Below are 15,435 nucleotides of genomic sequence, written 5' to 3'. Positions count from 1 at the left end.
AATGATTGATGTGGAAGCGGTGGCTCTTGGCAAAATGGTTTATCTTACTTTTGTATATGGGGATCCAGTTCAAAAATTGCGAGAACAAGTATGGGAACGATTGACTAGGTATGGATTGGCGCGATCTGAACCCTGGTTTATTATTGGCGATCTCAATGAGATCACAGGAAATCATGAAAAAGATGGGGGATCGATGAGGAGTCCAGATTCTTTTATTCCTTTTAATAACATGATACGAAATAGTGGTTTACTTGAATTCCCGGCTAGGGGGAACAAAATGTCCTGGCAGGGAAGAAGGGGAAAAGGAAAAGGTGCAGTGATGGTCCGATGTCGTCTAGATCGAGCTTTAGCGAATGAGGAGTGGCACACGTTATTCCCATGTTCTTTTACAGAATATCTAGGAATGGTGGCTTCTGATCATCGACCAGTGGTGGCCTATCTTGAGGATAAAGTTGTTAAGAGAAAAGGACAATTTCGGTTTGATAAGAGATGGATTGGACAGGCGGGTCTCATGGAGTCAATTGCAATGGGTTGGACAGATCATAGTGAAATAAGGGAGGAAGAAAGAACACAGAATATAGTGGAAAAAATTAGCAATTGTCGTCATGAAATTGCTAAGTGGCGGAAAGATAATCCTCCTTACGGAAAGGAAAAAATAAATGATTTACAAAAGGCTCTTGAAGAGGTTCAAACAGATAATACTAGGTCTCAAGAGGACATTCTGGAGGTATCTAGGAAATTACAAGATGCATATAAGGATGAGGAAGATTACTGGCACCAAAAAAGTAGGAATATGTGGTATTCATCTGGAGATCTTAATACAAAATTTTATCATGCCTTAACTAGGCAAAGAAGGGTGCGTAATAGAATTGTTGGATTACATGATGAGGACGGGAATTGGATTACAGAGGATAATGGCGTGGAAAAAGTGGCAATAGATTATTTTGAGGATTTATTTAGTACCACATCCCCATCGGACTTTGATAGTTTCCCCAAAAAATTAATAAAGTGATTTTAGATCACTGATTTAATAACAGCCCCTAAAAATAATATTTTCTTCGAAATGAATTAGATAGGGTAGAACCGGTTTCATTAATTGTCTTGGTCCAGAATTTGACCGGATTAATTGATAATCAAAATATGAAAATCGTATGACCAATGTAAAGTGTGTTATGTGCGACCGTGCTGCATTATGTTGCTTAATTTTTTTATAATTAGTAAATATGCAAAAAGACATTTATTTCACTGATGAGGACTCTAGGATTTGTTTAGATTTCAGTGGCGATTTTGTAATATTCTATATAAAATCAAAGTCATTTCTGTAGTGTGCTTCCCCTTTAATAGATAAGATATGAGAATCATATGACAAATGTAAAGTATATTATGTATGACAGCGCTGCATTATGTTGCTTAAAATTGTTATGATTAGTAAATATACAAAAAGACATTTATTTCATTGATGAGGACTCTAGGATTGGTTTAGATTTGAGTGGCAATTTTGTAATATTCTATATGAAATCAAAGTAATTTTTGTAGTGTACTTCTCTTTTAATAGATAAAGATATGTTAATAAGGTTTTATTTGTAATAATTTTGTTTATTATTCTACCTAGCGTCACGTATTCTATAAATTAATATTTAATAAACTAATAAACACAATAAATTAATAAATTGTATATGTCCAAGATTTTGTTAGTGTAAAATATGACACAATTCAATAATATAATAAAAAATTAATTTATAAAACATAAAATAAATATATGGTTCCAGTATAAATATAAATAATAATAATTGTATATATTATATAAATATAAATAATATATAATATAGTTTGTTTTTATTCACAGTGATATCTTTAAATTTTTAAAATTCCAAGACATATCAATGTTATTTTGTCATTTTACATTTAAAATGCATTTACATTTATGGTATATACCAAATATTTGAATGAGAACAATATAAAATTTTTATCTACAAAATTTAATCAATTCATATATCGTAAAACTAAGTATTATTCTAATTTTTACATAATACATAATTTAATAAATATATAAATTAAAAAGAAAAATTTTCTGTATAAATTAATAAAATATAAAAATTGTAACGTTATTAATTTATAGAATTTTTAATCTACATATATTTTACAAGATTATGAATAGAAATGGTGGGTATTGACTATTTCCAAGAATTCTTCTCTACCTCTCTGCCCACAGATATGGACGCCTCTCTTCCCTACATAAAAAATAAAGTTTCAGTGCCCAAAAACGGCATTCTTACAGCTGAACCATCAGAACAGAAAATCAAGAAAGTTCGGTTTGATATTAATCCGGATAAAGCCTCAGGCCCGAATAGTATGACGAGTAGACTCTTTCAAAGGTTTTGGCATGTTATGCACAAAGATATCATCCGACTAGTGAAAGAATTCTTTATTGATGGGAGCTTTGACCGAGACTTAACCAGACCAACATTTGCTTGATCCCAAAGAAAGAAAAACCAAGAGAGATGGCTAAGTTTAGACCTATTAGCCTATGTAAGGTCAGTTACAAGATCATCTCAAAACTGTTATCTAAACCACTCAAGAGGTTTTTGCCTGACCTGATTTCAGAGATCCAATTTACTTTTGTGGCTTGACAGTTGTTCACAGACAATATCCTACTAGCGCAAGAGAATTTTAATGCTTTCTGGACAAACACCCAAGCTAGAGAAGCTTCATGGCCATCAAGATGAATATGAGTAAAGCATATAACAGGTCGAATGGAGCTTACTCGGGCCTTAATGCTACGTTTGGGGTTTGCGGAAAAGTTGGTTGATCTTTTGATGTTTTTCATTACATCGGTTTCTTCTCTGGTGATCATTAATGGAGAACCCATGGGTAAAATTACCCCCACGAGTAGAGGTGTCAACTGGGCGGACTGACCATGGGCTAGCCCAGTCCAATTCATTTTGGGCGGGCTATAGACGTGCCCAATTAATAAATGGTCTAACTGGACAAAAGTCCAATTTATACATGGTCCAATTGGGCGAAGACCAAATGGACAATGGATGTCCATGAGATTCCTAAAACATATTTTCATGAGTTTAACAAAAGAAAGCATAGCTTTACAATTTAACCCAAAAACGGTTTTATCGTTAAAATAAAAAATTAACGATTTTGACAGAAAACGTAATTTCACAATTATGACGAAAAATATATTTCATAAATTTGGCGGGAAAATGCAGTTTCTCGGTTTTGGCAGAAAACATAATTTCTTGGTTTCGGCAGGAAACATAATTTTTTGGTTTTGGCAGAAAAACGCAATTTCTCAATTTTGGCGGAAAACATAATTTCTCGGATTTAGCGGGAAGACACAATTTTTTGGTTTTGGCGGGAAAACACAATTTTACGGTTTTGGCGGAAAAATGCAATTTCTCGGTTTTGGCGGAAAAACACAATTTCTTGGTTTTGGCGGGAAAACACAATTTTTTTGGTTTTAGCGGGAAAACACAATTTCTTGATTTTGGCGGGAAACATAATTTCTCTGATTTTGGCGGGAAACGCAATTTTCAGTTTTGGCGGGAAAACGCAATTTCTCGGTTTTGGTGGGAAAACACAATTTCTCGGTTTTGGCGGGAAAACGCAATTTTCGGTTTTGGGGGGAAAACGCAATTTTTTGTGTTTGGCGGGAAAACGCAATTTTTCGGTTTTGGCGGAAAAATGAAATTTCTTGATTTTGACAGGAAAACATAGTTTTATAATTTTGGAAAGTAAACATAATTTCAAAATTTTAGAAATAAAATCTAAGGCTAATAATTGAAAAATAATTATAAATATTATTGGGTGTCCATGGGCATGCCTATTTGGACATGGTGTCTATTGGTCTTGGACATTTGTTTGGACCATTGTCCAATATGTACCACCCAATACTACCCAAAACTGAAATGGTCCAACTGGTCATGCCCAATTGGGCCCTGGACGGACCCTTTGACAGCTCTACCCACGAGAGGGTTGAGGCAGGGTGATCCATTATCCCCTTTCCTCTTCATATTATGCATTGAAGCTCTGATCTCCCTCCTTAAATGAGCGGAGGAAGAGAAGCGCATTTTGGGATTACGAGTTGCCCGAGCCAGCCTCCGGATTTCACACCTCCTCTTTGCGGATGAAAGCCTTTCTTCTGCAAGGCATAAGTGAGACAGTGGAATGAAATTTTAGACATTTTGGTCTCCTTTGGAAAGGCTTCGGGACAGACTTAATGCGGCTAAGTCCTCCATCATCATTGGCACAGCTTGCACCTCTGATTTTACAAGATCGCCTCGATGAATGCATTTCTTCCTAGTCGGCGCAAGTTGTGCCGACATTTAGTATGTCGTGCTACTTGCTTCCTCAAGGCATAGTGGAGAAACTAAAAAGCGCAATCTCAAACTTTTGGTGGAGCTCGAGTCAAAATAACCGAGGTTTACATTAGATTGCATGGGACAAGATTTGTGTTCCTCATGATCAGGATGGACTCGGCTTCTTAGACTTACATGATTTTAGTGTTGCTTTATTAGGAAAATAACTTTGGAGATTGATCTAGTTCCCTAACTCCCTTCTCGCCCGAGTATCGAGAGGACGATACTATAATCAATCAAGCTGTTTGAAGGATCGCAAGGTTTACTCACCTTCCTATGGTTGCCTAGTATTATGGCAGCAAAACCACTTCTAATATCAGGCTTACGAAAAACTATCAGAGCAGGCCTCAACACATGTGTTTGGGCCGAACCTTGGATCCCATATATTGACGCTCGGCCTCCGAGACCGTCGGATCTTACTTTCAGACATCCAAAAACTCCTTGTTAGTTCCTTCATTAGGCGTGATACAAGGGATTGAACACTACAAGAAATATGCACATTCGTAGCACACGATAAACGCTATGGTAGGGCTTTCATAGCGAAACTTGAAATGCTATGTCATCGGCAGCCACCATAGGTATCCCCTCTACGATAACATTTATTTAAATGCTATGAAATGTGCAGATACGATAGCAATATTTCACTGACTTAAATATAACACTATTTTTTTGTTACAAATTGATTACGATTTATATATTCGTGCTACGATAGATCTTTCTGCAATTAACAAAAATTAATTATAATTCAAAATTGAATAATTTAATATTAAATTGAAAATTGTTTTATATTGAAATTAAAATAAATTTTATTTATATATTAAAATTGGTGTACAAATTAATCCTGGTTTACAAAACTAACCAGAAATTATAACATAAACTCAGACCACTACAATTTCTCTAACCCGGGTTACACTAAACCAAATCTAAACCTAAAAAAAAAAGACTGCAGCCGCCTCCTCCATAGCCTTGCCCCTCTTCCAACAGCCATGAGCCTTGCCTCCTCCAGCTGCCACGAGACTTCCGTCCTCAAGCCGCCATGGACCTTGCCTCCTCCAGCCACCATGAACCTTGCCTCCCCAACTATCTTTACCAAAACAAAACAACATCAGATTCATACTACAGAAACAGAGAGAAGATACAAAGAGATAGAGAGAGAGAGAGAGAGATCAACCGTGGTGGTGGTGGGAGGGTGATCCTCGTGGGGGTGAGAGGGCGATCCTGGTGGTGGTGAGACGAGGAGGAGACGCGGTGGGAGAGAGATGGGAGAGAGGAGACACGGTGGGAGAGAGATAGGAGAGATGAGAGAAACAGTAAGCTTGGAAAGGGATGGGAGAGATGAGAATGAAGGAGAAGAACATGAAGGTCAGATTTCTGTAGTGGAGTTGAGAGTGAGAGAGAGAGAGAGAGGGAGAGGAGAAAATAAAAATAAAAATTAGAAGGAATAAATCTTAACCTTTAGATCTAAGTTAATCTAACGGTTCAAAAGTGTGATCCATGTATTTTAATCTGATTGACCAGACAATTTTGATTCTGTTTTTCTATTTTTATTTTTTGTTTTGTCTTTCCGTATTTGATAATTTGTTTTGTAAGTGATTTTTATTAGTTATATCTTATTTCAAAATTAATATTTTGTAGTTTATAATTTAAGTCTAAATTTTTATTTTTTTAACCTAATAAACTGATATTTATTTTATGAATTGATGTTTAAGTTTGAAAATATTAGATTAATATTAACATTATGATTTTGGTCATCATTTTTAAATTTGCATGTTTATAAAAAATCTGATTTATAATTCGTTTATAAATTTGTATGTTTGATTCAAAATTTGAAAAGTTTCAAATTTATATTTTCTGATTTACAAAAAAAAAATGATTAAGAGTAAAATTTAGTTTTATGATTTAAGGTGTTGATGTTGTAATATGAGGTTTAGGGTTAAAATATAGTGGTTTGGATTAAGATTGGAAAATAATAGATTTGAATACTAGAAGATTTGTAGTTAAATATTTAATAATTTAGATTTGAAGTTTATATTTAGAATATTGAATGTTTAGTTTACGTTTGAAGTTAAGATTTAAGATATAGAGTTTGATTAAAGATTAAAGATATGTGTTTAAGAAATTATAGATTAAGATTAAAAAGATTAAATTTTGATTTTAATTTTAAGATTTGAAGTTATAGTATGAAAAGATTAAAGGTTTAAAGGTTGTCTTTAAAGTTTAGGGTTTAAAACAATGTTTAGAGTTTAAAACCATGTTTAGAGTTTAGGGGTTCAAACAGTTTTTTTTAGCATTATAAAAATGATATTATATGTCTTTGATAGCATTGTTGAAGCCAGTTAAAAAATATCTTTGGCGCTTAAATCTAATTTTTTGCTAAGTGTTGGCGGTATCCGTGACTTTATATTCCCGCTCGCTTAGTTTTTAAAATAACATTAATTAAGTGCTATTTTAGGTTTCACTCAACCATAGCGTTTATCTAATGCTATAATATAATACAGAAATATTTAAATCATCTACAACAACAGTTCAGTAAAACGTGCTATAACAATGTGCTATCAATGTAGACTTTTTTGTAGTGGAAATACTAACATTTTATTAGAGTACTTCCACCCCGAGAATATCCCGCTTATCCTCAAACTGCAACCGAGCAACACTTGGTCCATGGACGGGTATGCATGGACCTATACGAATTCGGGTACTTACTATGTAAAATCAAGATATAACCGTTTACACGAGACTAAAGTGTGTGATGCAGAAGTTCAGGTTGTGCAGCCAAGTATCACCGGCTTATTGAGCCATGTGTGGAACCCCTGCTCTTGGGAAGATGAGACATTTGATGTGGCAAGTTTTGACAGGATGTATTGCGACGACAGAAAGACTTGCTTATAGAAAGTTGGATACTGATAGGAGCTGTCCTAGATGCAGTGACCCTGAGTAAAACATTAACCATCTTCTTTTTGAATGCCCCCCGCCCTACAGGTGTATGCTTTATCAGACTATCTGTCCCTTATGAGTTACTTCCCGAGTATCTCTGTTTATCAACATGAACTTCCTTATTTGGAGGAAGAAAAACGTGGCCTATATGGAACCACTTATTGAAACCTTTCCATGGATCTTATAATACTTTTGGAAGGCATGTAATGATAAAGTTTTCAATAGAAATGATGTATCACTAGTTGACACCCTTCAGCTAGCTTCCATTGAAGCCGAATGCTGGAGAAAAGCTAACTTACCTGAGGACGGAGAGAAAAAGGGGGCACATATTTCTCCTTCAGCTAACTCGACTCCCCCTGTGCACCCCCAATGCCCGACTTGTCAAATCGATGCATCATGGATTGATAATGTCACGGTCAGTGGTCTAGGGTGGTTCTACAACGATCAAATGGGAGTCAAGAGATTTGTACTTCAAGGGTGCCGGAAAAGCCTATCAGCCCTCCACGCTGAGTTGGAAGGATTCATATGGATATGGGCAATGTCATGTTTACGAGAGGTACTTTGCACCACGATTCATATGGAGACGGATTGTTCCAACCTTGTGGCATGATTGCAAAACCTGCCGACTGACCGGCGTTTTCCTCCGAGCTAGTCTAACTACGCCATATACGAGCCCGATTTTCATAGTTCAACATTGCACGTATACCTAGGAAAATGAATTTGCATGCAGATTCTCTCACCAAGGAGGCGAGAAGTAGCGGTGTTCTCTTTTCCCATATAGATCAGATCCATCCGGATAGAGCGTCTCTTCGGAATGACTCAAACCCGCCTACCACTTGATTTTAGAAGATGGGCGTGGCGTCGACCAAAAAAAAATATTTTTACAAGATTAATGAAACACATCAGGCTTCCAAACCTATATGATATCAAAGCCATTGTTTTAGCTGCCATCTACATTTCGAAACGGCTTCATCAAACACTTCCCCTACTTCAACCAATGAACAAATCACCCTCAGCAATCAAACCTTGTTATCTCCGTTGAAATTCTAACCAAGAGTTTATTGAATTCTTACCGCACATTTTCAGGGGAAGGATCTTAGCATGAAGGCCTCGTTAGTCCAATGATGGACTAAAGACGTGCTTTACGAATGACCAGTTCACCTAAACACTATCCCAACTAGTTTTGCTTCATCTCCTTAAACCAGTTCCATTTTCTGGCATGCCGGTTGGGGCACCTAAACACTTTTGTATTAAATTATGTTGTTTCGAAGTTTCATTTGTCTGTTTCTGGTACTCACAAAAATCGTTGTCTTGCACTCATTGTTTGATTAATAAAACACACAAATTGCCTTTCTCATAATTAACTCTACGCTCAAAACCTTGAAAATCATATACTCCGATGTTTGGAGTTCCCCAATCCCATCTCAAGAAAACCACGAATATTACATCATCCTAATAGACCATTACACCCGCTATTTTTGGCTGTATCCACTTCAAAAAATCACAGGTTCGTGAGACATTCATCACGGGTTGAGAAGCAGTTTCAGACACAAATAACGATATACTCCGATAATGGTGGCGATATTATTGAGTTCTGGTCCTTCCTAACAGAACAAGGCATTGCTCATCTTGCAACACCTCCACACACTCCCGAGCACAATGGTCTTGCAAAGAGTAAACACATGCATGTTGTTGAAACTGGTATGACACTGCTATCACAAGCGTCTGTACCAATCAGTTTCTAGACTTATGATTTGGCCACAACAATCTATTTCATCAATAGATTACCAATGCCGATGCTATCAATGGAGACTCCGTACCAAAATCTGTTTCAACAACCGCCTAACTATCATAACCTCAAGATATTAAGATGTATATACTTCCCATGTCTTCGTCCCTACAACTAACATAAGCTCCCTACAACTAACATAAGCTCAAAACAAATCAAAACCATATGTGTTTCTTGGATATTCACTTATTCAAAGTGCCTACCTATGCATGAATAATTTTGCAAACCGACTATATGTCTCACGACATGTTTAGTTTGACGAAACCAGACTCCTTTTTCGGAAAAATACGACTTAATCTTCACGGATTTTAAACTCTGAGAAAGAAACATCATGGAATCTGACTATCGCACAGCATCCTCATAAAGTTCAGTCTCCCGTCAGCACCTCAATCCATGGTGCCCCTGAGATAAGTTCTTCACATGTTGACACATCCGGTGACGACAAAAACACAAATAATGGGAAGGAGTTCAAAGATACGACCACCACTACTACTGACAAACAATAACCCACTAGATTTGAACCCGCACATACGTGCGGATATATGTTTTTTTTAAAATAACATTTAAAATATAAAATAAGTTATAAAGATATATATTTAATATCAATTTTTACGTATATAATTTTATGATAATTTCAAAAAGAATTGGGATATACTATTCAATTTCGAAATTAGTTGCTTAAATATATATAAAGTTTGGTCTAGACTAAATATGATAAACAAAATAATTGCATAATGGAAATGTATTTGGCTTTTTTTTTAAGAATGTTATTGTTTAGATGTATATAATGTTTCTGTTAGAAAATATCATATATGCATAAATTTAGGATAATTAGTTTAGTTTCTAATTAATGGTCTAACATAGACTTTTGTATGGTAGATAAAAAATAGGACTCTAAATTAATAGATTAGATATATAATTTTATCCGAGAATATCCGTATTGTGCATCTAGTTCTTCATCCTGTCGAATTTATTGTCTCTTAGATTCATATCTTTTCAAAAAAATATCATAAAAACGTGTTTACAAAGTCGCATATCAGAGTTTCCTTATTTATGGTCGAGATTTTTCCATTCTGGTCGAGTTTCCTTTTTTGTCGACCATGCTTTCAATTTCTTTTAAAAACTTGCTTGCAATCAACTTTTTCCTTTTATTCCTTTTCACTTTCTGAAGTTTATAAACCCCAAAAATAAAAAAAAAGTAATTCGTATTTGCCTCTTTCCAATTTAAAACAAAAGAGGCTATTCCTCCAAACCCTATTTCTTTATTATCTAATACTGATCCAGTCAAGCCATTTCAATTATACCAACGACCCAAAACAAATTCCAAAAAAATACCAATCCAGCCCAACAAACAATTTCATCATCATCAACCTCTCAAAAGAAACATAACAACAATAAAACCCATAACCGCACAATATACATAAACCAGAACCAACGACCATAAATCAAGCCTTCCGAGATGGAAAAATGCATGTTCGGAGGAATTTAAAGCTAAAATACAAAACAAAACATGAGATTTGGTTCATCCTTCACCAAATCAAAATGTGGTGGGCTGTTATTAATATTGACTACGGAATTGTTATTTGATGGTACACTTGACATATACAAAGCAAGACTTGTGGCACGTGGTGAAAATTAACAATACGAGGTTGATTTTTATGAGACTTTCAGTCATGTTATAAAAGCAACCAAAATAAGAACCGTACCCAGAGTTGCAGAAAGCAAGGGTTTGCCACTCAGATAACTTGATTTAAATCATCTATACTATCAAAGCAGGATCTTATTGTTCTTTTTACGCTCTTTTATTTACTAACATTGCATGTTTCATTAAGAGCAATCAAGTAATGTTAATAACACATCTATATTGAACCATTTTTTTGGATCAAGCCCACTGTCCACATCAGATCTTTTTTGGGCCATTTGGGCCAATTAAAAAATCAGATCCAATTCTCACATTTTTTTTCCTTTGGGCCATTGAGTCCAAGTTCAAATAATTTTTTTCCAACCATTCTTAATTATTTTTTTTTCTTAATATAATTTAAGCATTCATAAAAAAAATTGATTTTTTCATTGAAAAGTATAAATCCTTATTAAAAGTATATAATTATTTTTATTAAAAATATTAACCACATAATAAAATTAATTTATCATAGTTATACCAACTTAATTCATTAAAGAAATAAAGTTTAATTTTTAAACATAAATAGTCATTTAAACTGAAACACGATAAAGAAATATAAAAAGTTTAAGTCTTTTATAAAATAAAACACAAATATATGAAATATGGCATTTACTAAATATTTGTCAATTGAAAAAAAAAAGAAAATGATCCCGCGCTTTCAAAGCGCGGGTCAAAATCTAGTATTTTCTTACAAGCAAAACTCACGGGGGAGGTCTACATGTCTTAACCTCTAGGTTTTGTTGACAAGAACCATTAACACTATGTTTGTCGCCTGACCAAAGCGATCTACGGCTTGAAACAGTCGCCGCAAGCCTGGTACCAAGAGTCAAAGCAATACTTGTTGTCTGCTGGATTTCAGAACTACAAGGCAAGTGCATCATTATTCTTTCTCTCGCACAACTCTGACATCGTCTACCTCCTTGTCTATATCAACGACATAATAGCCACTATTAGTAACATCGAGTTGATCTACAACATCATCACCTCCCTCAGTGACAAATTCTCTATAAACGATCTTGGTGATTTGCATTAATATTTTGGAAAAGAAAATACATGAACAAACAAAGGACTTCACCTAATACAAGGAAATACATTATTTATCTGTTCACAAGAACAAATATGATTGATGCAAAACCAGTCACGACATCGCTGGCAACCACTCCAACGCTCAGTCTTTCACCAGTGAGCTATTACAAGATGCAACAATGTATATGGCTGTCATCGGCAGCCTTCAATATACTGCATGCACACACTCGGATGTATCATATGTTGTGGACCGTCTGTCCCAGTTTATGTATAAACCAACGGCGGATCACTAGACATCAGCAAATGTGTTCTTTGGTACTTAGCATGTACAACAACACATGACATTTATCCTAAGACGGCAAATATATTTTCTCTAAATGCATATTCCGACGCGGATTGGGTCGGTGATACAGACAATTTTGTTTCAACAAATACGTATGTAATATATGAGGAAGACATGTTATCTCTTGGTTTAAAAAAAAAACAAAAAAGAGTCTCACTCTTCTATGGAAGCAGAATATAGATCAGTTTCAAACACAACATACGAGTATGAAGTAAGATGGATCTGCTCACTTTTATTGGACCTTGGGGTTCAGATTCCACAAATCTCAGTGATATATTGCGACAACACTGGAGCTACCTACCTCTGCGAAATCCGATAGTTTACTCCCCAATAAAACATGTTGCTTTGAGCTACCATTTCATCAGAGAGAAAATCCAGTCTGGCCAGCTACGGATAACATATCTACCAACAAAAGATAAGCTAGCAGATGTGCTTACAAAACCGTTACCAAAAACACTATTTCAAGATACTTGTTTCAAGATTGGTGTTGACAGGGCATCTCGGTTTACTTATAATTATTTATTCTAATTATTCTATCAAGAGATTCAAGACTCATGTATATATACTTTACAAAGTTAATGAAACACATCAAGCTTCCAAACCTATAGTTGGGATATCATGGCTTTTTTTTATTGGATATGTGTTATTGACAAGTTGAGAAGGAGTATAAAAGAAGCTTTCACGCACATGCAGCTATGTTCCCTCTCAACTTGTTAGTTGTTGTTTATGTGTTTCTTGTTCACTGTGATTTTATTTATTAATACTCTTCTGGATCTCTACAATATTTCTCGTCTTTAAAGATTTGAGGTCCACATTCCATCACTTAGATGGCCAGAGATAATCCATCATCTGTGTTTCTCCTTCATTTTTTTCATATTTTATTGCCACTTCAAGACAATTTGAACGTTTTAAATTACAAAATCTAATATTTGATATAACATTTTACAGAAACACTAACAAAGCATCATTGATGCAATTTCTTTTACACAAGTCAAACAAAGAAAGATACGACCGAAATCATTTTGTTTCCAGTAGATGTTCTTGATACTTTGTAAAGAAGATTCTAATAGTAGAGTGAACCTGCAAAAATGGCGAGACACAGGAAATGTTAGAAAGCAAACAAAGAAAGACATGGAACTGTAACAGAAATCATTATGTTAAAGAATATATGCCTTTCCACCAGTTTCCTCTAGATGCGTCCATCGAGTTGTTTTCACTAGCCTCACTGTCTCCTCTGGACTGAGCCTTGTTAACCTGAAATGATTAAACATTCTGGTCAAAGTCAAGTATCTATCTTTACCCTGAAATAATCAAATATTAAGTGATTATGTGCATCATTAGCAATACGAATATATATAATCAGGACTCACGGTATGGTAAGTATGGTTTCTTGTTGATCCAGAATAAACGTCTTGACCACCGTAGTAAAGAGACGAACTTAGATTGCAGGTTGCAGATTCTTGGCATTGGCCTGTGAAGAAACCACAAAACGGAGGAGATAATATATTCGTTAGACCAGCTGGATTCAGATTTACGTTCTTGACTAAAGAACTGTGAGGACAAACAAAATTTGAAGAATCTTTGATCCGTTCTTCGTTTTATATAGCTATATATTGAGGTTTGTTTACGATGGATAGAAAACAGAGTAAAATTTTGGAATTTATTCTGATATAAATGCTAAGAACGGTATGGATTTTGCTTAGTTTCACGCAAAATGAAGCAATTTGGACAATTCGTGATTCAAAAATGAATCAGAGGGTTTTCTAACAAAGCTTGGCTTAATGCAAAGCAAAAGGAACCATATTGATTCAAGAAGGGAGACAAGTTTTCTGAGGTTTAAGTAAACAGTTCCCAAAATAAAAAAGTTGGAGAAAGACTTTTCCACTGACCCAGGGACCCATGTTTGGAGCTTAAGATCATGTTTCTTGTTGTTCCCTGAAAACACGAAGAATAAAATTCAAGAACCAATCAGAAAAGGTAACAGGAAGAACTATAAAAAAGAAGAAGAGATAAGAATAATAATAGAACCTTGGAGGGAGGAGGGAAAATGGAGCTGAAGTTGGAGGAGGAAGAAGGTTCCTTGGGGCCAAAGAGCTGATTAGTGAAGGAAGAAGAAGATGATGATCCGACTTTCCCTTTACCTTCCATTTCTACTTTCTGTTTCTTAAGAGTTAAGACTAATAAGTTTTTCAAGAGAAGAAATGTGTTGAGAAGATGATGAAGAACCAAGAAGAAGATAGTTTGATAAGGTGAGTAGCCACAACAAGATCAGTGGGTATATATAGACAGTGACAATGCTTGCTACTATAATCACATGACAAGTCAAAGAGAAACTAATCTTTAAGACTTTAACCGCTTTTAGATTTAGTTAATTCGGTTTGCTTTTAACGACTTTACCAAGTTGGAAACAGTTTAGTGGTATTTTTTCTAGTCAAAATATTCTTTGAATTTTAACAAATCTGTAATGACCCACCACTCCCACCATCTCCACTTCTTTCTCCAACCCCACCACTTCCACCTTATTCTCCACCATCTCCACCTTCTTCCCCACCATCTCCATCTTCTTTAAAGCTTGAGAAAGAGAGAGAGAGAGAGAGAGAAAGAGAGAGAGAAGAAGGAGAAGAAGGGAGAAAGCTCACCTGAACTCGTCGCCGGAGCAACCGTGCGCCATGACCACGTTCAGCTTGCCACCACCGATAAACACCCTAGGTAATCGCCGGAAACCGCATTCCTTAAGCTCAGTTTCGTTTCCGTTTAGTAAATCGCCCATAACTTCCTAACTATTGATCATCTCGTGCATTCAAGACCACCATCGTGTTCCTCTCGTCGAGACGAAGCCGTAGACACCAACCACGCCTCAATCGGAGCCCGGACGAAGCCTCACGCGCCTCCGGAAGTTTCGCCTCTGCTCGCGCGTGAAGTACACGCGCCGCCGCCGGAAAACGTCGCCACCGCCGGACCACCGTCCCCCGCCGCCGGAATACCGCCGTCGCCGCCGACAACCGCCGCCGGAATACCGCCGTCGCCGCCGACAACCGCCGCCGGAATACCGCCGTCGCCGCCGACAACCGCCGCCGGAATACCGCCGTCGCCGCCGACAACCGCCGCCGGAATACCGCCGTCGCCGCCGACAACCGCCGCCGGAATACCGCCGTCGCCGCCGACAACCGCCGCCGGAATACCGCCGTCGCCGCCGACAACCGCCGCCGGAATACCGCCGTCGCCGCCGACAACCGCCGCCGGAATACCGCCGTCGCCGCCGACAACCGCCGCCGGAATACCGCCGTCGCCGCCG

General features: G+C 36.6%; 1 protein-coding gene across 1 annotated transcript; it reads right to left on the bottom strand.

The window, feature by feature from the left end:
- Positions 1–12,992: 12,992 nt before the first annotated feature.
- On the bottom strand, positions 12,993–14,386 carry LOC106332767. The gene is made up of 5 exons (XM_013771264.1): positions 14,169–14,386; positions 14,030–14,075; positions 13,511–13,611; positions 13,313–13,394; positions 12,993–13,220 (listed from the first exon to the last, which is right to left on the bottom strand). The coding sequence occupies exons 1-5, from the start codon at positions 14,286–14,288 to the stop codon at positions 13,204–13,206; spliced, it is 366 nt and encodes a 121-aa protein (XP_013626718.1). The 5' UTR covers positions 14,289–14,386; the 3' UTR covers positions 12,993–13,203.
- Positions 14,387–15,435: the final 1,049 nt, after the last annotated feature.

Source organism: Brassica oleracea, chromosome C3 (genome assembly GCF_000695525.1).
Source record: "Brassica oleracea var. oleracea cultivar TO1000 chromosome C3, BOL, whole genome shotgun sequence".
NCBI lineage: Eukaryota > Viridiplantae > Streptophyta > Magnoliopsida > Brassicales > Brassicaceae > Brassica > Brassica oleracea.
The sequence above is the reverse complement of the archived record's forward strand: the minus strand, read 5'-3'. Positions and strand labels throughout refer to the sequence as shown.

Bases quoted from the DNA above. Each gene is read 5' to 3' on its own strand.
- LOC106332767 (XM_013771264.1), bottom strand. From the start codon at position 14,288: ATGGAAGGTAAAGGGAAAGTCGGATCATCATCTTCTTCTTCCTTCACT. The intron at 14,076-14,168 runs GTTCTATTATTA...TCGTGTTTTCAG, and splicing joins TTTTCCCTCCTCCCTCCAAG to GGAACAACAAGAAACATGAT. The intron at 13,612-14,029 runs GTCAGTGGAAAA...GTTTCTTCACAG, and splicing joins CTCCAAACATGGGTCCCTGG to GCCAATGCCAAGAATCTGCA.